Genomic DNA, 24,081 nt, shown 5'->3' with positions numbered 1-24,081 from the left:
TTAGAAGTATGTTCCAAACAAGTTGCATGTGTCATCTGTGAATTTTTCTGGAAATTGAATTTTTTGTTAATTTCAAAAAAAAACACACACACACATATACTTTTGGAAAATCATTGTTATGTTTACATTTGTGCTTAGATTAAAATTTAATTTTTTTGGAAATTTTTAGAATGACACTTAGTTTTGACACTGCATTATTAATTTGAATATTTACTTGTTACAGTTCTGTTTTGGTTTCAGTTAGAACTTGTCAGTTGCAGTTAAACTTGGGTTTATCTGTGTTTTACTGATTGGATAAATTTTTGAAAAATATTAAGTTACTGAAAACATAACAGGACTTAAAACAGTTATTTATTTAGACTGAATTTATTTTAACTTTGTTTGGAACAACTTCCCAACTAGATTATTGTTTTATTTTTATGACATTTGATATGTTTAATGGAAAGTTTTGTTTTGTGGTTTTGTGTGTGGTTGATTTTGTAGATGCCAGCAAAGAGATCAAGGGTAGCATCATCAGGCAGTGCAGCCAGACAACCAGCTAGACAGTCGGTGTCGAATATACCTGTGGCATTTGACCCACGGTACCAGACATTGCATGAGCATCCAGACAACATTTGCCCGACAGTTTATGAGGCGACACATCCGATTACGGGTTTTACTGTAGACTACATGGTGGAGTGACCGAGCTTCACTGGTTATAATATTGTGGAGACGTTTGATCACTATGGATGGGGTGGAGTGTTGGACTTCAATCCCATGAAGATTTATGTTGATATAGTGCGGGAATGGATGAGGACACTTCGACGTGTCGAGGTGCCTGGTAGGCCGGAGGAGTTGCAGCTGATTGGGACGGTTCATACTCATGATATAGTGATGACTGTGCAGGGTATTCGGGACATGTTTTGTCACACCCCAAAACCAAGAACGACGGAAACGTTCTGGGGCGGAGGACGTCATGTACAGTATCACAATAATGAAAAGTAGTAAACAAGCAACTGTTTGAAAAGTAGTAAACAAGCAACTGTTTGAAAAGTAGTATTCAAGACATGTGAAGAAACTGTTTGAAAATCTCCCTTGGGAGGGTGTTTGTGGTGTTTTCAAGTCCAGAATTTAACTAGGAACTAAACTATGCTAGTGTATAAGGCTTTAGAAAAGTTTATAGCACAATTTAGCACTATTGTTTGGAGTTCACGGCCATGGAACTTGTTGGGCCATGAACACCTTACTCTTGGTGTTCTAATGGTGTTTGCTAGTCCTAAACTCATTAGGGTACATGTCTAAACTAGTCTCTTGGCTTAAGGAAGGCTTTTAGGGTGTTTTGGCACCTAAAAATGGAGTTCACGGCCCAAGAACAGCCTTGACCGTGAACTCACTTCTAGCCTTTGATTCTTAATGATTTTGTGGTCTAAACATGTCATTGTAGTTTCTAGGTTGAGTTCCAAGGCTTGGAGGGACATTGGGCACACTTTGGCCCTTATAAAAGAGTTTACTCCCCAAGGTGTTCTTGGGCAGTAAACTCTCAGATCTTAGTGTTTTCCTATGATTTTTAGTGTATTAAGCATATAAAAAGCTTTAAAACAACACTAGATAGAAGTAATCACTTTCCGGAACGAAAGTCCGAAGATCCTTGAGAAAGAATTCGGCTTTTCTCTAGTTGGAAGTGTAACTAATGAATAAATATGGTTCAGAATCCTATATATAGTCCTGGGATTTTTGGCAGAAAATATTTTATTCACGAAATGAACTCTAATATCATAGGGTTTTGAAATAACAGTGTTGCACAAAACACTAGTGCATCCACTCTTCTGATATCTCCTTAAGTGTAAATCCTAAAATACTCAAACTTATACCCAAAAGTCTGGAAATTCTCTGTAACTGTTCTAATTTTCTACTAACTCGATATGCTTTGTACGTAATGGAAATTTCGGGTTGTCACATCATCCCCCTGTTAAAGGGAATTTCGTCCCGAAATTAGAATTTAGGTAAGGAAGTAGGTATGAATGATCAAGTCATGAGGTGGAAACTTCCTAATCGATTGGTTCTCGCGCTCCTAAGTGAAATCGGGTCCTCGGTTGGTATCCCAACGAACCTTCACTAAATGGCGATGGCGTTGCTTCGTCCGCTTGACCTCTCGGTCGAGGGTCACTACGGTTCTAATAGAAAGGCGTGGATCTCGTTAATCTCGATCTCGTCGAGTGGCTTACGAAAGTCCTAACGGAAAGGCATGGTTTCAAGATTAAGACACGAAGGGTAAAATGTACGTGTCTAGTTTGTAAGGTACAGGACCGATTCTGGTAAGAATCTCGGAGGTCCTAACTATCTTGGATTTAGCTTTCCACGCTCTATGAAGTGTATTAAGCCATTCCCAGAGTGAGACTTCCTAAAGAATTTGGTCTCTCACTTGGAATTCCAAAGGTTCTTTCTCTTGATTAACTTCCCAGTCAAGGGCCACCCCCTGTTGGGTTAAAGTCGTAAGGCTTTCTGTAATTTGCGAGGAGTTCTGAACGGACGACGATACTAGGTCTGCAAGACCTAGAATTTGGCGAATTTCTGTCGGCGTCTCTAGTGTCGACAAATTCTCAACGGTTTTGACAAATTGAAAGAGTACTCAAAAATTCCCACATCACTAATAGTGTGTCTTAGGAATCTGACTCTTTAATTTCAACTCCCGTGCTTAGAGAACTTCGCGAAAGTTCCTCCGAGGGTAATGTTTCCATGGATTCCTTATCACTACGAGGGTAGATAAGTAAGTCATTACATGGAGAAATGACGAACTGATCCAAGTAAGAAAGACGTACCCTACTCATTTAGCCTATGAATACTATGGGCGTATTGGTCCTATCCGAGGGGTATCACTACGGACTCGAAGTGTCCGCATCGCGTTCGGAAGGTAGTCTTCCGGACATCCTTCCCTAACACTCGAACTGGTGATATTCGGATCTCATATCCATTTCTGAAAGTAATTCTTTCCTTGTGTTTGCTCAACCAATTCATCTATGCGAGGCAGAGACAACGATTTATAATGGAAAATCTTGACGGAGTCCTCAATATCTGAGGTACATACGATGCAAATCCATCGACCTCTGGAAGAATAAGACCGGAGCTCTCCAGGGTGAGGATCCTAGCCTTCCAATTCTATTTCTCTGTAGTTCGCTAAGTTATCCTGGCTGTTCTTGTATCTCCGTAGGTGTTTAGACTGTAGGGAAATTTGTTTACAGAAGTCGTACTGGGTTCTAAGTTTGTTCACATGACGATGTGATTACTCGTAGTCTTGGGCAGTCTCCGTCCTGAAGTTCATATTAGAATTCATACTTGGTTCAACGATCACAATATCGTGTATACGAGTCGTATATAATTAAGATTGAAAAGGTAGTCGAATAATTGATTCTTCTTTAAGCTCACTTCCCATTGAGGAAAAAGAAGTTAAAGTGGAATCATCAATTCTAAACCTGTAGAACCTTGATTATATATCACTCTTATGTATACATTCTTCAGCGACAGATCAACCGTATGGATCCTTGGATTGAACTTGACGTACTGTACGAGTGGTACTTCGGGGATTTCTTCGGAAAGAAAAGAAATATGAGGTACTCCATGCATGAGTACTTCGGTTTTCTAATATGACGTCTTTGCTGCAAAAGCGATCTCGAAGAAAGAGATGTGCGTACGAAGCTGATTGTTTCTTGATGACGACATGATTCTGTTAGCACGAAATATAAGGATTTTGTGAGTGATTCTGGTTGACCCTAGATGTACTTCGATTGCTCAAGAAAAGAGTAAGAGTATGTTCTCGAAAGTTTGACCTACATCCCTATGATGCAGTCCTAGCACGAAATGGAAGTGTGTTCGCGAAGGTTTGACCTACATCCCTATGATGCAGTCCTAGTACTGGGTGGAAGTAAGTTCGTAGAATGGTCTCAAGACGTTTGTCGTTCAAGCCGAGGTATCGTTGGTTGGTGAATAACATGATCCAATCCACTGAAAGAGACTTGGAAATGTCTCCGGAGCTAACTTGCTATAGTCCAATGACTTGACTAAAGCATGTGTCAGATAAACTCTAATGAAAGTACGATGAGAGTACTTGAATAGAGGAAATGACACAGAAGTTAGCCGACTGTCAATATCTTTGATATTCATGACGTAGAAGTTTAGGAGAATGACCTTGTAAAAGGTCTTACATCATATCCAGAGAAGATAGTTCTTGACAGCATAAAGACCTAACCAAAAGTACTTACAGTACAAAATAGTTTCATAGAAAATGTCACATCGAGCATAAACAGAAAAATGATTCCTTTTAATAAGGAAAATAAAGTAAGGCATCTACTACTGTCGACGGTCATCCCTCTGGTGAACTCTCAGTTCAGCAGTTGACGTTCCACATCAAGTAGGTGTCTTTCGTACACCCTCTGGCGTACTCGGAGCTCTATAACTTCGGCTCGGGACTCAACCAGTGCTTGCAGCAAGGTTTCATGGTTTCTCTCTGATCTCTCGCGATCATCTTCTAGACGAATGGTGCGGAGGGTATGCATTCTCGCATCGACGACAACTTCGGTGATCTGATGTAGGGCTGTCCTGCCTTGAATCTCATTTCGATCCACTTTGCGGACCAAGATTGGCAAGATTCTGTCTGCTGAGCCCCCATTGCTCAGGTCGTAAAAGCTTCGGTCGCCATTAAATGGCATGGGCTGGTCTTGTCCTTGGCTCCATGTTTCCAAGCATTCCACCCACTCAGGCGTCGGGCCATGAAAAGACGGACGAGGGTTAGGAATTGGAACGGGAGCTGCCTGGGGTAGGTTGTCAACCTCTGGTTCGGAGTTAGCATCGTCCGAAAGGTCTTCATCATGGTGATCATTCATAAGGATATGATGATCATTCTCTGGTTCTTCTTCAAACCATCCAGCAATGACCTCATTCGGAAGGTACTGGTTGCCGTGGGGATGGAGTCCAGCCATGTTATCTACGCGAGAATTGGGGTAAGAAAATAATTATTAGACGAACTATCTAGATAATTATTTAGAAAATCCTCATTAGTTACATCGCTATTTGTGAAGTGCATACTAGTTATACGTAATCGAAACATGATAGGCCTTCGAATATGTGACCTTAACTCCAAATTCACACAGAATAGGGGTAAAGTAAAATTTTCACAGATTCTAAGTCTATAACATCCTAATTACATATAGCCTTAGTGTATCCACTTAGCAACTATCAACTTAGTAATGAAGATACCGTTTTAGTTCTTAAGTATAAAGTACTTATAGTAACACCAAATACTCCTATAGTATTTTAAGTTTAATGTTATGTTCTACTGTTCTCATTGTGGTAGGGTTGGTAAGATTTTAGACTTGTTGCAACCACACAACTACACTTAGGCACATGTTAGTTAACCCTTGGATAATATAGTTGATCAAGCTATATCTTCCCAGTTTTGACTATATGTCTCTAAGTCCACCTGTGTTGCCCAACAATCGTAATTCTTTTGTACTGTCCTAGTGACACTGATTTTAGTATGAATACAGCACGTATACTTAATTAAATATTTTATTATTTAAAGTATAAACTCTTGGTCAGAGTATTTTTAATCCCATTGTATTTATAGACTATATATATTTTATGGGTTGATATACTTAATTCACTATAAACAATGCTCTGATACCACTCTGTCACACCCCAAAACCAAGAACGGCGGAAACGTTCTGGGGCGGAGGACGTCATGTACAGTATCACAATAATGAAAAGTAGTAAACAAGCAACAACTTCATCCATTGCATTAATAATATAATTTTAATACAAGTGTGTTCTGTCAAATTATGATAAACACTAAAGCATAAATCAAAATGAAATATGCGTCTAGAACGAGCACCATCTTCCATGAACCTTGCATCGTTACCTGTCTATGGTTGACCTGAGGGTACAAGTTATTTTGATAGCGAGTATCAGCTTTAAAGCTGGTGCGATCATAAGTATTTTAGTGTCTTAATTTGTATGTAAGTATTTGTATGTATATGAACTTTAAGTATTGAAAATGTTGTGAATGATCCTAGGAAGCCCTATGTTTCCTACTAATCGTATCCTTCTACCAAGGCATCTAGTGTCTGTGTGTGTCTCTTGTAAGAGTGTGTTTTTTCCCAAATCTGACTATCATTAACCAAAAATATAGTTTCTACATTACCGTGCGTCGTGTGAATGTTCACGAAGTGAATGTAATGGGAAAATGAAATAGTACTATGGTGTAGTGTCGAACTACAACCGTACTAATTACCTTAAGTCCAAGGTAATTCTTATAAGTACTGTAGTATTTGTAATAAGTGACTACTTCTGTACTCCTATTGCCTTATTTGAGGGATAAGGCATAATGTGATGGATTGATCCCAGGCTAGACGCTCCGCTGTCAAAGGGATTTTGGGACCTTTACATGACCCCTGCATATTTGCACGCCGTGAACATCCACATTACTATGATCATGTATACCGATATAACTATCACAAAGCGTTGCTATTCATTGGTATAGTTAGATCCTGAACTTGTTCCATGCTATAACACCTAGTGATGTCTGTCCTACTATCGTATATGTAAGCGCACTCATGTAAACGTATCAATGTATACGTACTCATGTAAGCGTAATCATGTAAAAGTATATGAACGTATGCCTTTGCTACCCAAAGGTACTGAACTGACTGAAAGGAACTATTATGTCCATATATGTACACATGATATATGACTAATGTTTAAACGAACTTCGGACGGATATCTGTATCCCACCAGACCACATCTCAAGCGCGAAAAGGAAATAGGGTGGATAGTGATAGTCTTCCTAAGTCCTTTAAACATTATTTATATAACTATACATATATAGGCATGCTTATAACAGGATCTCTATGTAAACGTATATAAGTAAATGTACTCATGTAAATGTAATCATGTAAATGTACTCATGTAAAAGTAATCATGTAAACGTACTCATGTAGTTATATAGTAATGTACTATAATGTTTTGCGTGTGCTAGCTATAATGTGTGTTCTCTCTCTATCTAGCATGTATAATAATGTGCTGTGTGTACTAGCTGTAATGTACGTTCTCTCTATCTAGCAAGTATTGACTCATGAATGAACTGACTCATTGTATGATATCGCGTTCTAGTAATGGTTCTAATATCTTCCTAAACTACCCATATGGTAGCTTACTAGTAATGTAATTGGTATGTATGAACATGGATGTATACCCTTGCTACCCAAGGGTATTGAATGAACTGGAAGAACCTTTATGACTATATATGTACACAGGATATATAACTAATATTTAAACGACCTTCGGACGAGTACCCGATATCCCACCAGACCACATCTCAAGCGCGAAAAGGAAATAGGGTGGATAGCCTTCCTTAGTCCTTCCAACATTTCTTATATAACTATACATATATAGGCATGAAATTTACAATATAAAAGCATAAAATAAGTTTTGTAAAACCTTTTGAACATGATTTCTATCTAAGAAAAGATCGACTTGATGTCAATCCATAAAACGGGTTGAAAGCATGTGTTTGATAAAACAGTCTAAGTATAAAGAAACATTTGTTTGAAACACAATTATAAATGAGTTTGAAATGAAACATATAGTGCATAATGAACAGTTTAATAAGGAGTTTTAAACATATAAAACGTTTATGAAAATCATGTGAAGAAACTGTTTGGTAAAACGGCTAATGAGTAGCAAATCATGTAAATGCTGCTTATTAATCTCATGTGATTGATATAATAACTAGCATGATTCTACTTGTACCCCCCCCCCCCCATAAAACATTTAAAAACATTTAAAACATTGAGTAAGGGGTATGAACTCACCTGTTGTGAGTGGTACTGAAGAACTGAAGAAGTAGGATGGCTAGGTGTCAAGTGAAGTCTTGAACACACTCTATGATCCTAGTTAACATATAATATCACATATATGTATCAAATTAGTCTATAAACAACTAATAACAAATCAAGACACCCTAGGACATGCTAAACACCTTTATCAAGTGTTATTAGCCTCTAAGATTGCATCTAAGTGTGGTAGGGAAAAGCTATTGTGTGTAGGGTTCAAGGAAAACTCCATAAGGGAGTTCACGACCCTAATGGCACTACCAAATGAGTTTACGGTCATAAGCTCATACTTATATGACCATTTTATGTTTGATGCTCTATAAGGCCCTAATAAGAATTCCTACTTAATGGCTTGGTCTACGGAAGAGTTTAGGGCATTATATAACTCCTTTTAGGAGTTTGCAGCCCTGGGACCATATACCTTGGATATTACGGCCGTAATCTCCCTTGGGAGGGTGTTTTTGGTGTTTTCAAGTCCCTAATTTAACTAGGAACTAAATTATGCTAGTGTACAAGGCTTTAGAAGAGTTTATAGCACCATTTGGCACTATTGTTTGGAGTTCACGGCCATGGAACTTCTTGGGCCGTGAACACCTTACTCTTGGTGTTCTAATGGTGTTTGCTAGTCCTAAACTCATTAGGGTACATGTCTAAACTAGTCTCTTGGCTTAAGGAAGGCTTTTAGGGTGTTTTGGCACCTAAAAATGGAGTTCACGGCCCAAGAACAGCCTTGGCCGTGAACTCACTTCTAGCCTTTGATTCTTAATGATTTTGTGGTCTAAACATGTCATTGTAGTTTCTAGGTTGAGTTCCAAGGCTTGGAGGGACATTGGGCACACTTTGGCCCTTATAAAAGAGTTTACTCCCCAAGGTGTTCTTGGGCGGTAAACTCTCAGATCTTAGTGTTTTCCTATGATTTTTAGTGTATTAAGCATATAAGAAGCTTTAAAACAACACTAGATAGAAGTAATCACTTTCCGGAACGAAAGTCCGAAGATCCTTGAGAGAGAATTCGGCTTTTCTCTAGTTGGAAATGTAACTAATGAATAAATATGGTTCAGAATCCTATATATAGTCCTGGGATTTTTGGCAGAAAATATTTTATTCACGAAATGAACTCTAATATCCTAGGGTTTTGAAATAACAGTGTTGCACAAAACTCTAGTGCATCCACTCTCCTGATATCTCCTTAAGTGTAAATCCTGAAATACTCAAACTTATACCCAAAAGTATGGAAATTCTTTGTAACTGTTCTAATCTTCTACTGTCTCGATATGGTTTGTACATAATGGAAATTTCAGGTTGTCACATGTTTAATGTAGATACTGGCTATCATCTACATGATCTTGAGAATCAGCCGACCAAGTATAGATGTATTGACACGAGGGGGGGTAACCCCGGGGTTATCATGACAGAAGTATACCACACAGTATTTCGTGAGGGGACGAGGGCATACAACAGGTTCCGCGAGTTTGTGCCTTTAGCAAAAGCATTGCATAACATTGTCACGAAAAATATGAACCCGAGGAATAGTGATCCTAGGGCGGTGAGGACACAGGATTTATATGTATTATATGGATTGATGACAGGATCTATCTTTATCTCTTATGTATATAATGCTATGTGCAACATATGGTCCTGTTTTGATATCCAGCACAGAGTCACTACCCCCCATGTTGCCTTGATATCGACATATGTGACTAGGGAGCTAGGAAATAGGATCAGGGTCCCATGAGCTACATCATACCAGCGTATCCTTCGCCCCACTTCTACTTCTTTTTGACATATCTCATTTCAAATTATAAATGGGAGACATACTCTGGTGGATTCCGCCACAAACCTGACATACACGGCACCACTCGGAAGTGGGAGATGAGGAGCCATTCGTTGGTGATTTTCAGGGGGATCAGCAGCATCAACAGGCACAAGCAGCAGGTCAGGGATGGAACATGCAGGCGGCTTGGGAGGATTTTGTAGGGAGGCAAAATACGCATAATCAGGAGGTGGAGTCTTGGATGGGAAGAAGAGATATATGGATGGAGGGTGTCGACACGGCACTAGTTGATCTTACTGAGAAGATGCGACAGGTTGGCATTATAGCTAGCAACACTTATAGTGTTGTCACTCGCCAGTTGTACCAGCATGAGTATTATGTATATGCCGCCTACAGACAGAGTCATGTCCGGTATGAACCGATGGACATTGATCAGCCACAGTATTGATACCGAGCTCCAGCTCCGGTCTTCTACCGATCCGGGGATCCGAGCAACTATCCACCACCATTCGAGTATGAGCATTATCAGCCACCACCAGCTACAGATGACTCTACTCGCTTTGAGGATTTAGCTGGATTGATCTTTGGGTATCCTCCACCATACCCACGTTATCCTCCTTAGCCGCCCCCTAGTGAACTTTGGTGAGATCCTCTTTTGATTTTTATTTTTATGGTTGTTTGTTAAAGACTTTTCCTTTTTCTTTTTATTTTATTTTTCTTTTGATTTTTATGTCTTTTATTTGGGATGAATGTACTGCCATCTTGAACTTATTATTATTATTATTCTCTCTTGGGTTGGTTCCATGAAATATGTGATGAGTTATTAGCATCTCTATATCTTGAATGTAACTCATCAAAATGGAAAATGATAGGAGTTTTGTACATTGATTCATAATATTTAATTAATATTGATTTTGTGGATTGCTCAGCCGGTGTGGTAATATCTATATTTAGTTAAAAATTTGTTATGTGAAATACCCAAGTGTTTGAAAAATGAAGGTTTTTGGCTCGAGCCTACGATCTTTCAAATAAGGACCCAACCGAACAATATGTGTCATCATACAATCAAAAAGCATCAAAACGATATTTAAGAACTTCAAAGTATATATAACCAAGCTCAAGTCAAATACAAAGATGATCAAATCCGATGAAGTCATTAAAGAACTTGAAGAATGCTCAATCAATACAAATATGAAGAAAAGTTCAAGTTGAAGACATTTGTGTGAAACAATATGTGACCCCTCGATAGCGAGAGTGTATGGGTTGGTCCATTAAGTGTTACCGACCGCGCTAAATATGTTAGTGAACCTTGAAAAGGGGACTTTGGCAATGAGTTCAACTGATTACTCATGAGGTTGATTGTTGGAAAGGGTTCAAAAAGTGGAAGGTTTCAAACAACAAAGTAAAATAAGCATAACATGTGTTTTGAGTTTAAAAGTCTAGATAAGAAAATAATAATCCCCAAAATCAATATATTGTGCTCTTGGAAATGTTGTGACAAAAAGTATGGAATTCCTGATTCTATTGAGTTTTTCTTAGGATAAGAGAGTAAGCCTACACTGATTATTTCAGGCCAATCACGGGACGAGTTTAGAATAAAGTTGGGGAGGTTTGATAAGTGTATTTTATGAATGTGTTAAATTGTCATAATTACATTGAATTGATGTGTAATTGCCCAAGAATGGCACTACTTTGATGAGTTGTTGAACTTCATATGCAGGTCAATATATCGTACTAAAAGTGGGTGGAACCTGCAAGTAAAACGAATTGCTCAAGGAATAAAGAAATGTTGCTGGGAAAGTAAAACACTTTTCATTGTTTTGATCATATCTCAAGTTCTGGAGCTCTGATTGACATGACTAAAGAAGTTCTGCAAACAAGACACGATTTTCTACAACTTTCATGTTTTGTGTTTCTGCTAGTTATGTCGTTTTCACTACCAAAACTTGCACGGGAGATAAAGGACGCCTCCAGGCGTCTAAGACGTCCCCTAAGACGTCCAGGTCAATCAGTCAACATCTGGGTGAATTTCGGAGCGGAAAGGAAAAGAGGACCCCGTCGACGTCTTACATGGCATCTAAGACGTCCCCTAGGATGTCTGGCCGTTTTAGGGACGTCTCATGTTGGAACGGCGTGTTTCGGAAAGTATTGAACTCAAGGAAGGACGTTCTAGGACGCGTCTAAGAGGTCCCCTAAGACGTCTGACATTTTTGGCCATTTTTTAGTGTATTTCAAGGACGAAAGATGGCATGCAAGGACGTACAAAGAACACATGGGCGTTATACATGATGTCTAAGACGTCTCCTGGGACGTCCAACGTCTCACATCGCCCAATTTCATTATTTTCTGCCACACACTATAAATAGGGATCTATGCATTCGTTTTTAGGGCTCCCACCTGCGATTTTCAGAGTTTTCCCTACGTTCTTAAGGCTTCTAAAACCCTTGGAAACATTTGGATACACAATTCCATTCCATTTCAATCTGGATTCAAGGCAAGATTCGATTCAATTCATCACCAAGCTATAAGTGAAGATCATTTCATTGGTTAATCTTCATCAATTCTTTATTTTCCAGAATTATTTCTTCTTCCCCAAGGTTTATTTGTTCTATACTTTAATGATCATTAGGCTACATTTGTTTGATTATTCTACATTTGTTTATGAATTCTATTATGCATTTTATTCATTTTAATCAAGTTATTTGTTTTATGAACTCAATGGAAGGCTAAACCGTTAGGGTTACTTCCGGGGATGTTTATGACTTTTGGATGAACACACTTGATTATTACTTGATTCTAATTAATTTCAATTGTTATTTTATGCTTCATATGATGATCTTTTGGTAATTACGATTGAAATTGGGTTGTATGAAGTTGTTTGATGTCATAATTAAGATAGTTTATTGCCAATTCATCATTTGTTCCAAGTTCAATTAGTTTAGGAATAAATACATGTGATTGAATCAACATATATTATTCCAATTTATGATATTGAATCTTAATATGGTAATAGGTAGTCGTAATAGATTTTATTGCTAGTTCACTAATTGTTCCCAATTCATTTAGACATAAAGGAGTAAGATAATTAGTTGAATGAACATATTATGTACCCAAACTATGTGTTACAAGTTAATAAACCCCAATTGCATCTAAGTAACTGAATTAGGATTCTAGGGAAGAAAGTGTGTGAATCTAAACTGTCTATAACTAAACCGAGAGTACTCTAGTTTTCTCATTTTAATTAATAAATCTCCAAATGTTTGTTTGATTTTTACTTTAATCTTTTCCGTGACAATTGCTAGTAATACTTTTCTCTTTATTTATTACTTTGACACAATGTTTAACCACGAACTCCTTGTGGATTCGACCCGACTTACCCTATCTACTTAGGTTAGTTGGTTTATTTTTTTACAGATACAACGACCTCGATCACCGTATCATGGTCTTTCCTTGCTAAGCCAAGGGCCAAAACCCGGTTCTTACAAACAAGTTCCAAGAGCCACATCCTGGTCTCCATGCAAGCATCACAAACACAACTAGCATCCTACATATAACTGATAGGATCTAGACCCTAGTATTGCATACAATTTTTAGGGACCATATCCAAGTATTTCATACAATTGGCTGGCACCACTGCCTGGTCTTCCTGCATAACATAATCCAGTGGGCCAACATTGGTACCTTCGACTCATAAGTATAGTGAGGAGACGCACCTTGATTGGTAACGGATAAATCTCACACACGAGCCGTTGGTGCTAAAGTCTCTCCCACTAACATATCTACAAACCAAACCCTCATTAGAAATTAAGCTAAATACTCCAACTTAGCAATTCCAAATACCAAAGTAAATCCTCATTTGGGAAAAATACCATTTTGCCCTTCTAAGTCCTTAACCCCTCACAGTTAACCAAACGTCAAAGTGGTCAAAAAGTTAATGGTCAACCTTTCGTTGAGTAAGATGTGGCATATATCTTAATATATGTAGGGCATAGTGTCTTATCCAGCAAACAAGCAAGAATCAAGCTACGTTGGACGTAGCCCAGATTACGTCGTGCATACGATGTCCCTTGCCAAACTTTATTTTTTGCACTTAATACATTAAGACCTTTCACTCAAAGTTCAGATCTGATTTATATTAGCTCCATAATGGATAGAGTTTCCAACTTTATCCATTAAGGTCGTCCCAACAACCAAGATCTAGCCTTCAGGTCTCAAAGGGACCGAAAATTCATCTTTCTTAACTTAATACATTAAGTTCAGGTCTCCAACCTTCATATCTGAATCATTATGATGTTTAGATGGATAAAGTTTCCAACTTTATGCATAACAAGATCACAAACTTTCAATATCTAAACTTTATGCACTAAAATGACCAAAAAGTGGGAAGTATGACAAATGACTAGATCTATGAAACCAATGAGCAAGTTAGAAGCTTTTTACTTACAATGGTTCAGGAATGATGTAACCTTGTTGGATCTATACGTGAACTCTTCTTCTAGACACTTTGACACCACCTTGCTCTTCAAGATTCAACCTTCCAATGGACAAATAAGCTCATAAATGATGCCAAGGATCAAAAATAAGTGAGAGGGTGTTAGGGTTTCTCAATAAATGATCTTAGGTGATGGCGGCTAGTAATGAGAGGGTTTCCCATAAGTTGCAGCCCTTAAACAGGGCTCAAAACCAAAGACTTAGGGTTTTGATCTGCCCAGATTATGCACTATGTAACATAAATTATGCCCTACGTAATTCATTAAACTCGCATCCAATATCAGCAAGTTACACCATGTGTAATTCAAAAGTCCCTAATTTCCACTTCAACTCCAAACAACTAAAACTTCTTCATTTCAACTTCGTTTTCGGCGTTCTTTATATGCACGGAAAGGTGTTGAAGAGACCCGCAATTCTATCTAATTAATTTTTTCCAATCATCTACTGAAGTAAAACCCTAATTCATGCAAGAATCTCAATCTATAACTTTCCCTTTTCTTCCCTTTGGGGCCAGCTTACGAATCAAGGGTTTAGACCTCACAACCAATGTGATCAATCTTTAATAAGGTCCAATTTTACTTTCTCAAATAGCAAATCCTTTTCATGATTGAACTTCGTTCCACAACTCGAATTAAGTAATGATCTAAAACACGGTGTTACAACTCTCCCCCACTTAAATTAGATTCCGTCCTCAAAATTATTCCTTACTACCTCCACCGCCACACTAGTCGACCATCTTCCAATATTGTTATCCAAGCCCATTCTTAGAAGAAATCACTCATCTTGACGAAGAACTGAGCATTATCATTATGTCCTCGGCCAATGAAAGAAAACCCAACTACTTTGCCCAAAAACTGGAAACCCTAAACAGTGTCTGACTTCCCAACAAATAAAATCATCTCTTCCCACATCCATAAAGACTCAAATTCACAACCCAGACTGAATGAGACCCTTCCGACCCTGAATTATTTTGCTAATAACTTGAAAACATAATCCCTGAATATTCATTGTTGTTGAACCCTTCACTCAAAATCATAGGTGACTCCTAACGCGAGTCTCAATCATCGGTGTCATACCAATGTACAATCACATCCCTATACTAAAAATTCCATTTTTCAATCTAGCTGAGATCTCCTAGGTTCTAAACTGGCCTACCAATTAACTGAAGTGTCGAATTACCAACCAGTTGCTAAAGTTGATAGCCTTACACACGATAACACCATGAGACTCCAACCAAGAGTCTACCTAACAGAAGCTATCCTAGCCTGCTTGCCAATACGGCTCCAACAGCCTTCCTGATCGAACAAGGGGTGACATAACCAACCATCACATGGACATTAGATAGTCCACTTCGTTCTATATGAATGCTACTGGCCCAGTAAACCCTCACCGCTTTCACAAGATCCAGTGAAATATGATTTTGTCATCTTCCCCAAAAGACAAGATTCGCATTCATCATCTGGTCTTAAGTCAAATGATTCCAACACTCCATCCTTTTGGAGTTGGGCGATATGTTTCTTGTTAATATGCCCAACACGACAATGCCACAAACATGCCTTGTCTAAACCATTAGACGAATCAATATGAAATACACTATTACCTAAGATATCAACACAAATCACAGTTTCATACACACCATTACAAGGTAAAGCTTCAAATATAAAAATTCCATTTTCATAAACCAAAATTGATCCATTCATGTCATTAAACGAATATCGAAAACCTTTTCTAAAAAGTGCATGAAAAGAAATGTTTCGCATCATTTCTAGCGAATAGCAACAACTAACTAAATCTAATCTAACATCACTACTAAGCATAAGACTATAAGTTCCAATCTTGGTAATAGGGGAAGATCACCTTTTATCCATGATTAGATCCATCCTGCCATGCTCCACCTCTTTACTTTCTCTTAGTCCCTGCAAATCAGAACAAATGTGAAAACCACATCCTGTATCAAGGACCCAAGAACGAGTAGGTTGTGAGTTATTATTTTGAATATTGTAAATAGATGTTGACGATGGCTTCACCTTGTCATCCTTAATTTCCTGCAAGTACGTCGGGAAGCTTCACTTCCAATGGTCCTTATCATTGCAATAGAAGCAAATGGTCTCTTTAGGATCACTAACAAAAGGAATGTCAGAACTGGGCTTTATTTTTGGGCCATTGCTAGACAACCCAAAATGGGCCTTGCCCTTCCGATTCTACTTAGGATCACCTTTCCTTTTCTTTCCTTTGTTTTTCCCAATGGGAAGGACAGGAGCATTAGTAGAGTTAGGAGTTTGATTCTTCTTTAATCCTGACTCAGCTGTTCACAACAGGTTGTGGAGTTGGGCCAATGTGGTTTCTATGTTGTTCAAATGATAAGCCAAAATGAACTGATCATAACAAGGTGGAAAAGAGTTACGGACCATGTCTATGGCCAACTCCTCGTTGAAATTCATATTTAGCCTTTCAAGGCACTCCACATATCTTTTCATTCTTTTTGCATGGTTTTAGACAGACTCTGTTGGATCTATATGCTAAAGAATCATTATTGAGTAACATTGCTATTGACATATGATCCCATAAGGTCACACCTTAATCCAATAGTCTCCCACTTGGATAAGTCTAATAACTATAATTGTCAGTATAACTACTAAATTGACTAGCAAATTGTAGCTACCAAAAGCCGCTATCGAAATTTGACCAAGTCAGTTACATGTCCTTAGATAAGTGATCAAATATTCCTTCGCTCTATAAGATATCGTATGGACATGAGACATGGATTATAATCAATCTCTCTGTCCAAGATTTGTTTCCCAATTTCTGATTTATTATGACTAATATCAGACTACTAATTGAACACATCAATTCAGTTCATGCTAGCCAAGTGCTTTAGATGTCATCATCAAATCATCGAGGGGTCCACAAATATCATTTTTCCCATTAGGGAAAGAGGAACAGATAAACTTCGACTTATATGCTTGTACTATTTACTCATCAAATCATACATAACAATACGTTTTATAACATCAAGTTACTGATGCATTTACGTATCATCAATACATAAATGGCTCGTAAAGAACAACTCATGTAACTTCGTCTCAAGAATATAAGATATTATCATCTCAAAATTACTCGTGATAAAATCCATGAAGTAATTCTCTGAGTGTGGGTTAATCCAATTCTTAAATTCCCATTTCAAAAGTACTCATGAATACTGCAGCAAACCATTGCTATGTCTAACCCCTTAGACAATCTACAGTCTGATTCATGACAGTCTTAATTCATTACTTACTTCCAAAAGTATGATCGGTTGTGGATGTTCGAATCATCCAATTATTTAAGAAGTAAAAACATGTGAAGTGAAACTCAATAATAACCTAATTAACTATGGTCTCAAAACTATTGAATATAAATAAAACACATGATGGCACATCATTTATCTCAATGGCACATCATGATGGTGCATATGCCATCAAGATGACGCATCGGCTACATGGAACATCCTATATGAACATATTCATTCTTCTGAACAACATTTGGACAATCTTGAGTATCCTAGTGAACTTACACCCGAGTGGCACATCAGGAGCCATGATGGCACACCATGAACCTTGGTAGTGCATCATGATCTAATATGTTGCATCCACCTCTTGAATGACATATCTTGTCACTTGGTGGCATCTCGTGTCACTTTGGCATATCCTGTCACTTGATGGCATATCCAGCCACTTGGTGGCATATCAAGTAACTTTGTGGCATCTCCACTTACTTTGGCATATAATGTCCTTTGTTAGGAGATCCATTTTCTTCTTAGTTGATCCATTCCTTTGTCACATGCTCGATGAATCCTAAGGGCTCCATTGAGTTCCAAGTGCTCCATGTTGGACAAGACTTCATACCCCAATACCACCGAGTTGAGAGAAACTTTGATGCGATCTTTAACCTCCTTGGAATCAAGTATGGATGGTTCCTATTTGTTTCCAATAAGTTCCATGTCATCCTCCCACATCATGTCTTCTTCTTTTTCTCCCAATATGACATTGATTTGAGATCTACAATGATGATTTTTATGGCGCTTGCCATCATATTTATAGCATAGACCATGTGACCTTTTTCTTGTGTTTAAGCCACTGTCAGTAGTTTGTCGATTTTGTTACCACTTCGATAGGTTCCTCCTGTGTGTGTCCTTGTGTTTTTGAAATTTAGGTTAAAGGATGAGTAATTACTTAATTATGTTGGTTGTCAGAGTCCTAGATCCCCAAATCCATTGCTTTTAATGGATTGATTTTTTCCTTAATGTGTTGGGCCAAATCCATTGCACAGCCAAAATATTGAGGATCCCACATCCTAAGCTTGTTCATTATACTAATTTAGTCATTTTTTCAAATGAAAACCTACAAGGATCTTATGTTCATACAATTATTGCAACTCCAAGAAAGATGAGAATCACATACCTTATTGTTAGCTAAAGACCTCCTTGCTTGGAATCTTGTTATTTCCACTTTCATTGGATGCCAAGGATCCAAACCAAAAGCCCTCTGATGGAATCATACCCAAGACACAAACAACAACAATAGAATCAAAGAACAAATAAATAGCTCAACCCCTAAATGATTAGTGTTTCTTTTATGGGTACACGGAGCGTAAGAAGCTCTAAGCAGCATGTGCAATGGGAAAACTATGGTTTTTGAGAATTGAGTGCACCACCGAATGCTCTGAGGGTTTTCAGTATTTCATCCACTATCAAATCTTGTTCTGGGTGTCACTATTTATAGGGAATGATTTAGACCTAAAAAGATAATTACATGCTTATTAAGTAATTATATTTATCTTTGGTAATCATATAAATATCATATTCTTACACTCATGTCCTTTTAGTCTACAAGTTTTATTTAATTAATTAAAGACTTAATTAATTAACAAACCAAATCTCTATAATTATTCTTTAACCAATGTCACTCATATTTGTTATTACATGTAACCCAAAAAGGACTATGTTATTATTAGAAATATTATCAATAATGATGACCTTAGACAAGGGATGAGCATTTGAACCGCCAGAAGTGAAACCGGAACCGGAATTGGTAATAATGTCCGCTCACCGATTCTCCATTTTTATGAAAACCGGTGCTAGTTCTTAAAACCGGAACCGGATTGATATTTTTTCCGTTTTTTAAAATGCGTATAACTCACTCATATGAAGTCGGAATTACTTGATTTTTTTCCAATATGTAATTTTGAGTTTGTAATTCATTTTTTACTGTACAAACATATATTTTTGTTAGATATTGAATCAGACACATGTCCCGAAAGAAAGAATATCGATGTTGCTTTTTTTTCTATTTCAACATTTTTTATTATTTTTTTTAATCTGCCCTATTTTTTTAAATGTGTATAACTCATTTATATGATGTCAGAATTACTTAATTTTTTTTGCAATATGTAATTTGATGTTTATACTTCATTTTAGACTATACAAACACATAATTTGGTTAGATGTTGAATTAGATATAGACCTCGAAACACACCATATCAATGTTACATATTTTCTATTTCAGCATTTTGTTTTTATTTTATGGAATCCGTCCCACTTTTAAAATGTGCATAACTCACTCGTATGAAGTCGGAATTACTTTTTTTTTCATCATTTAATTTAGTGTATATACTTAAATTTTGAATGTAAAAAGTCATAATTTGGTTAAATATTGAATTATTTACAAGTTTCAGTAGATAACATATCATTTACAGCATTTCAATCGGTTCTAGTTTGAAAAATAACCGAGAAACCCGAACTGGAATCGGCGCTAGAACCGGCGGTCCGGTTCCCGGTTCTTATAATATAGGAAAACCGATTCCAATTCCGAACCGGCCCGGTTCCAAAGCTCATCCCTATCTTAGACACTATTTCTAACAATCTCCATCTCCATCTAGTTACCAACCCTACCTTCCACCATCGTGATCAAGATGAAATCACCGCCATTATAAAGATGATGAAATAACCATCATCCCTCTGCAAATCAAAGCCACTAAAACCCCTTATAACTTTTATCTCATGAGTGTGTGGCCCTTAAATTCAAAAGAGAACCTAGAAGAGCACCAATAAAGGGAAAAACATAATCACACATCTGTAGGTTTATTCTATGATCGAATAACGGGAGGGGACTCACACGCACATCATGTGTGTATGCGACAAATATAACAAAATGAGAGAGGTCATGAGATATAAACGAAGAAAAAAAGAATTCGGTAGACAAGAGGATGTAAAAGGAAGAAAATTTTACATATAGGCTATGTTGTAGTGGCGTTGCAACTATGCTGGCGGATGACGTTGTGATGGTGTTACAGTTGTATTAAGGAATGTGTAGCACATGGTAGTATGATTTAGTGTTAGAGAATGGTAAAACTCTTTCAAATTTAGCTTCTTTGTCATCATCTTCATCGTTAGTGTATTTGTGTGTGTGTGTGTGTTCAGGGGCGGATTTAGGGGGGTTCCGGGGTGGCACCGGCAACCCTTAAATTTTCCGGTCGCAGTGGAAAAATTTTCGAAATTTTTTAAAATTTTTATTTTTTCTACTATCATGCAACCCCTAATCTTCCCATGCAACCCCTACTATGAAATCCTGTGTCCGCCCTATGTGTTTCTTTTTCAAGGAAGGGAAAGTAGTATATGTATGTATATGTGAATTGTGTGTATGTTTTAATCTCCAGAGAAGAAGTTTGAGTGGTAACGAAGAGAGAGAGAGGTTGGGCCTATCTTTATTTTTTTAATTAAGCAAATATTAAGAAAAATGTTAAAATAATGTGAAAAAAGTTATAATATGGTCCTTTCAAGTTTGTTATGAACTAATCTCAAATATATCAAATTTGGCATAGCAAAACCACAAAAACTATCCCGTTGTTGACCACTAATACAAGTCTAAAATTTGTTTGGACTAAAACCATAAATAATTAACAAAAACACATTCACTATTCTTAGTAGGCATTTGGCTTCTTAGATTATTAATCTAATCCATCTCGTTAGTCGAAAGATTAAAATAAATTGTTTACTTTTCGCATCTTGAAAAAACACATTACATTTTAATATATCCAATATAAAAACTATATAAAGATTAATTTACTTTTTATTTATTTTATATATTTACTTTATTTCTATCTTTATATTTTGTTAAACTATTATTTTTTTCCAGTTTCTCTTAAATGTATGAAGACCAAGAACGTATATACCCTTCAATTCATCAGCAACGACTCATCAAAATTAAATTCTTCATACTTCAAACAACAATCAAAATTAATTAAAATTTTTTTTTTGTATCAACTTACACTCCCTTTGAATAATTATCGACTTGAATGATGATGGTGAGTCCGATGAGTCCTCCGCCCCTTTCGAGTCTCTACAACCGTTTGCTCATGCGAATCACACACTTGCGTTTTAAATTTACACCCAAACTTCTTCCTCCACCCATCAGGCCCCACTTTATCAATCTTCTCAATCGCCTTCTTCATCGTCGTGCACTCACGCTCCAACTCATGCACGCGCGTCCTCATGGTATCCATACCTAGTCGCAGCACCTGATTCTCCCTCACTGCCGCCCTCCACGTCACATCGTCATCATCATCATCCCCGGTAGTAACCACCGTTTCGTCGTGTTCTGTTACTCCATGTCGTGTAGTTGTTGGTGACTTATCGGAGTCAGAATGGGTCAGAGCCATGGCCATGTCTGCAGACATTAGTGTCCCGGCGATTGCGTGCCGGAGCTGGAGCTGTTCGAAGAACAGCACCTGCACTACTGCTCGGAGTGGGAGGCGTTCGTTTTGGGCGGCGTGTGTGCATGCTTCTAGTGTTAGTTTCCGGCAGTCTAATACTCCGGATACTTTTTCTCGATCGGATTCTGTTATCCATGGATGTGCCTGCGTATTGTTAGCATTCGTGAGAAAGAAATTCCGGCGAGTTTATGTTACCGGAGATTTTTGGATTTTTGATACCTTGATGTAGACGTCGACGGATCTGTAGAGTCCGTCGTCGTAGAGCCTCGCTTGTTCCGGCAAAGCAACGGCGAGTTCGAAGAATTTGTCGGGTTTGAGATTCGCATCTAATGCGATTTCTGATAGGTAACCGTCGATTAATTTTCCGACGAGCATTAACGCCGATGTTTTGTCTTCCGATGAATCGAGGAATTGTGCTAGTATTCTTTGGACGCAATCCACATCGTATAATGTCTCGCTGAGATAGGAGTAACTCGGCATAAGAAGATCATCGAGTGTGGCGTGTTCGAATTGAGATCCGATCTTCTTCTCCAAAATCGATTTACAGTCATCTGATGCGTTCAAAATGTTTGATGTTCTTAACATTCCAAAAAATAGTTTCACTGTCGTTGAAGATCGTGTGCAGTTTTGTTCAGGAAGATTTGTAATTATCGTCTCCAGAAGCTCTTTTTGTTCAATCTCTGAAGGCTTAGATGATGGTAATGGCTTCCTATTGGTGCGATTGATCCCTGGGATGCGTTTTTTGGCGTACAGAAGAAGACAGTTTTCGATAATTTCGTGATTCAGATTCTGACTTTTCATGGTGATAATCAAACGGATGAAAAGAGGAGAAGTAACGAATGTGAGTTCATCAAGCCACCGATCTCCCCCGGCGGTGGATCTGGTGGTGGTTCCCATATTTCTGCCACCAGCAATCGGCGTTGCTTCGTTCTCCGGCAAACTGAACAGAGACGGATCCATGGCGGAAACTTTGGTAGCAATGGAATCAATGCATTTTTCAACAATGCCGAGAGATTCCACCAAAGGCATCAAACATTCGCATGATTTCAGCGTTTCGATTGAATCTCTTAAACTTTGAAGCACTGTTTGAGAGAAAAACCTTTCGGTTTTTGAAATGAGATTATCTTCACAGAACTCTTCAGTCATTTCTAAAACTTCAGCAGCACAACGAAGAGAAGCGACGTTTGACGACGATAACTCGATTTTCACGGCGTAACAGAACATAGCAGCCATCTCAAACGTCTCCGGGCCTCCCGGAAAATCAGAAAACCTGAGCTGACAGTACAGCTCCTCGTCCTCCGCTACCGCCGCCGCCGCCTGGATCTCTTCCTTCTCTTCATTTTCAGAATTTCTTTCGTCTGTAACTGTATCAGGAGTAAATTTTGCCTCCTGTTCTGTAATCAATTCGTGAAGCTTTTTACTCTTAGCCATTAAAGGAAACTGAAAACATTTCAACAAACAGTTAGTTTACATAAACATCGAACTAATCATAGAACATCAATGGCGTTAGCATTTCGAGCTAACCTTATGGAGATGGAAGGTCATGCCGTTAACGTCCACCACCACGTCGCTTGGTAAACCGGTGGTGCAAAACCTGCAAATAACAAGTAAAGTGAACTTAATTAATCCGTATCAAAAGAGAATCAAAGAAACACACATCCGTTGTTCACTCACCATGCTTGGCCTTTGGAGTTTGTTGCCATTCCGGCGGACATAGTTACCGGAGAAATTCGGCTGAGAGAAGGAAGATGAAGTTCAGAGCAGATCAATTATTTGACTACTGAAGAAATTTTGATTTGTAAGAATGTGTTTTTGGATGAATCGATGGAGAAGGTGAGAAGAGACAAATGAAAATTTAAACGGGAATAGGAACCGGGAAGTAAATTTGAAGTGTAGATTTTACATGACGAAATAGTTTTTGCATAAAAGTGTGAAATATTATATCTTGTTTTTGGATTGTATAAAGTATAAACGACGTACCACAAAATGTGAAGATCATCAAGATACAAAAATGTTAAAATTATTAATTTATATAAAATTGGTTAAATCATAAAATAGCTTAGCTTAAATAATTTTGAAGGTACAATAAATAATAATGAAGTTTTCGATGCTCAATAAACAAACATTTATTGACAAATATAAGATGGGAAGAGTAAATATTTTTAGAATCCTACATATTTGGTTATTGATTTTTTTTTTTCGTTC

The 24,081-nt window shown here is 37.8% G+C and overlaps 1 protein-coding gene across 1 annotated transcript; it reads right to left on the bottom strand.

The window, feature by feature from the left end:
* Positions 1–21,333: 21,333 nt before the first annotated feature.
* Positions 21,334–23,794, bottom strand: LOC145093262 (BTB/POZ domain-containing protein At5g66560-like). The gene is made up of 4 exons (XM_079031344.1): positions 23,551–23,794; positions 23,401–23,470; positions 22,096–23,316; positions 21,334–22,020 (listed from the first exon to the last, which is right to left on the bottom strand). The coding sequence occupies exons 1-4, from the start codon at positions 23,589–23,591 to the stop codon at positions 21,448–21,450; spliced, it is 1,905 nt and encodes a 634-aa protein (XP_078887470.1). The 5' UTR covers positions 23,592–23,794; the 3' UTR covers positions 21,334–21,447.
* Positions 23,795–24,081: the final 287 nt, after the last annotated feature.

Source organism: Lactuca serriola, chromosome 3 (assembly GCF_051521515.1).
Source record: "Lactuca serriola cultivar US96UC23 chromosome 3, Lser_US96UC23_V15, whole genome shotgun sequence".
Classification (NCBI taxonomy): domain Eukaryota; kingdom Viridiplantae; phylum Streptophyta; class Magnoliopsida; order Asterales; family Asteraceae; genus Lactuca; species Lactuca serriola.
This window is presented reverse-complemented; position numbering and strand designations above follow the sequence as displayed.

What these genes read in the sequence shown, in the direction of transcription:
- LOC145093262 (XM_079031344.1), bottom strand. Translation starts at nt 23,591, where the DNA reads ATGTCCGCCGGAATGGCAACAAACTCCAAAGGCCAAGCATG. An exon ending in AACTCCAAAGGCCAAGCATG is followed by an intron (nt 23,471 to 23,550) that starts GTGAGTGAACAA and finishes TGTTATTTGCAG; the next exon opens with GTTTTGCACCACCGGTTTAC. An exon ending in CCGTCGACGTCTACATCAAG is followed by an intron (nt 22,021 to 22,095) that starts GTATCAAAAATC and finishes AACAATACGCAG; the next exon opens with GCACATCCATGGATAACAGA.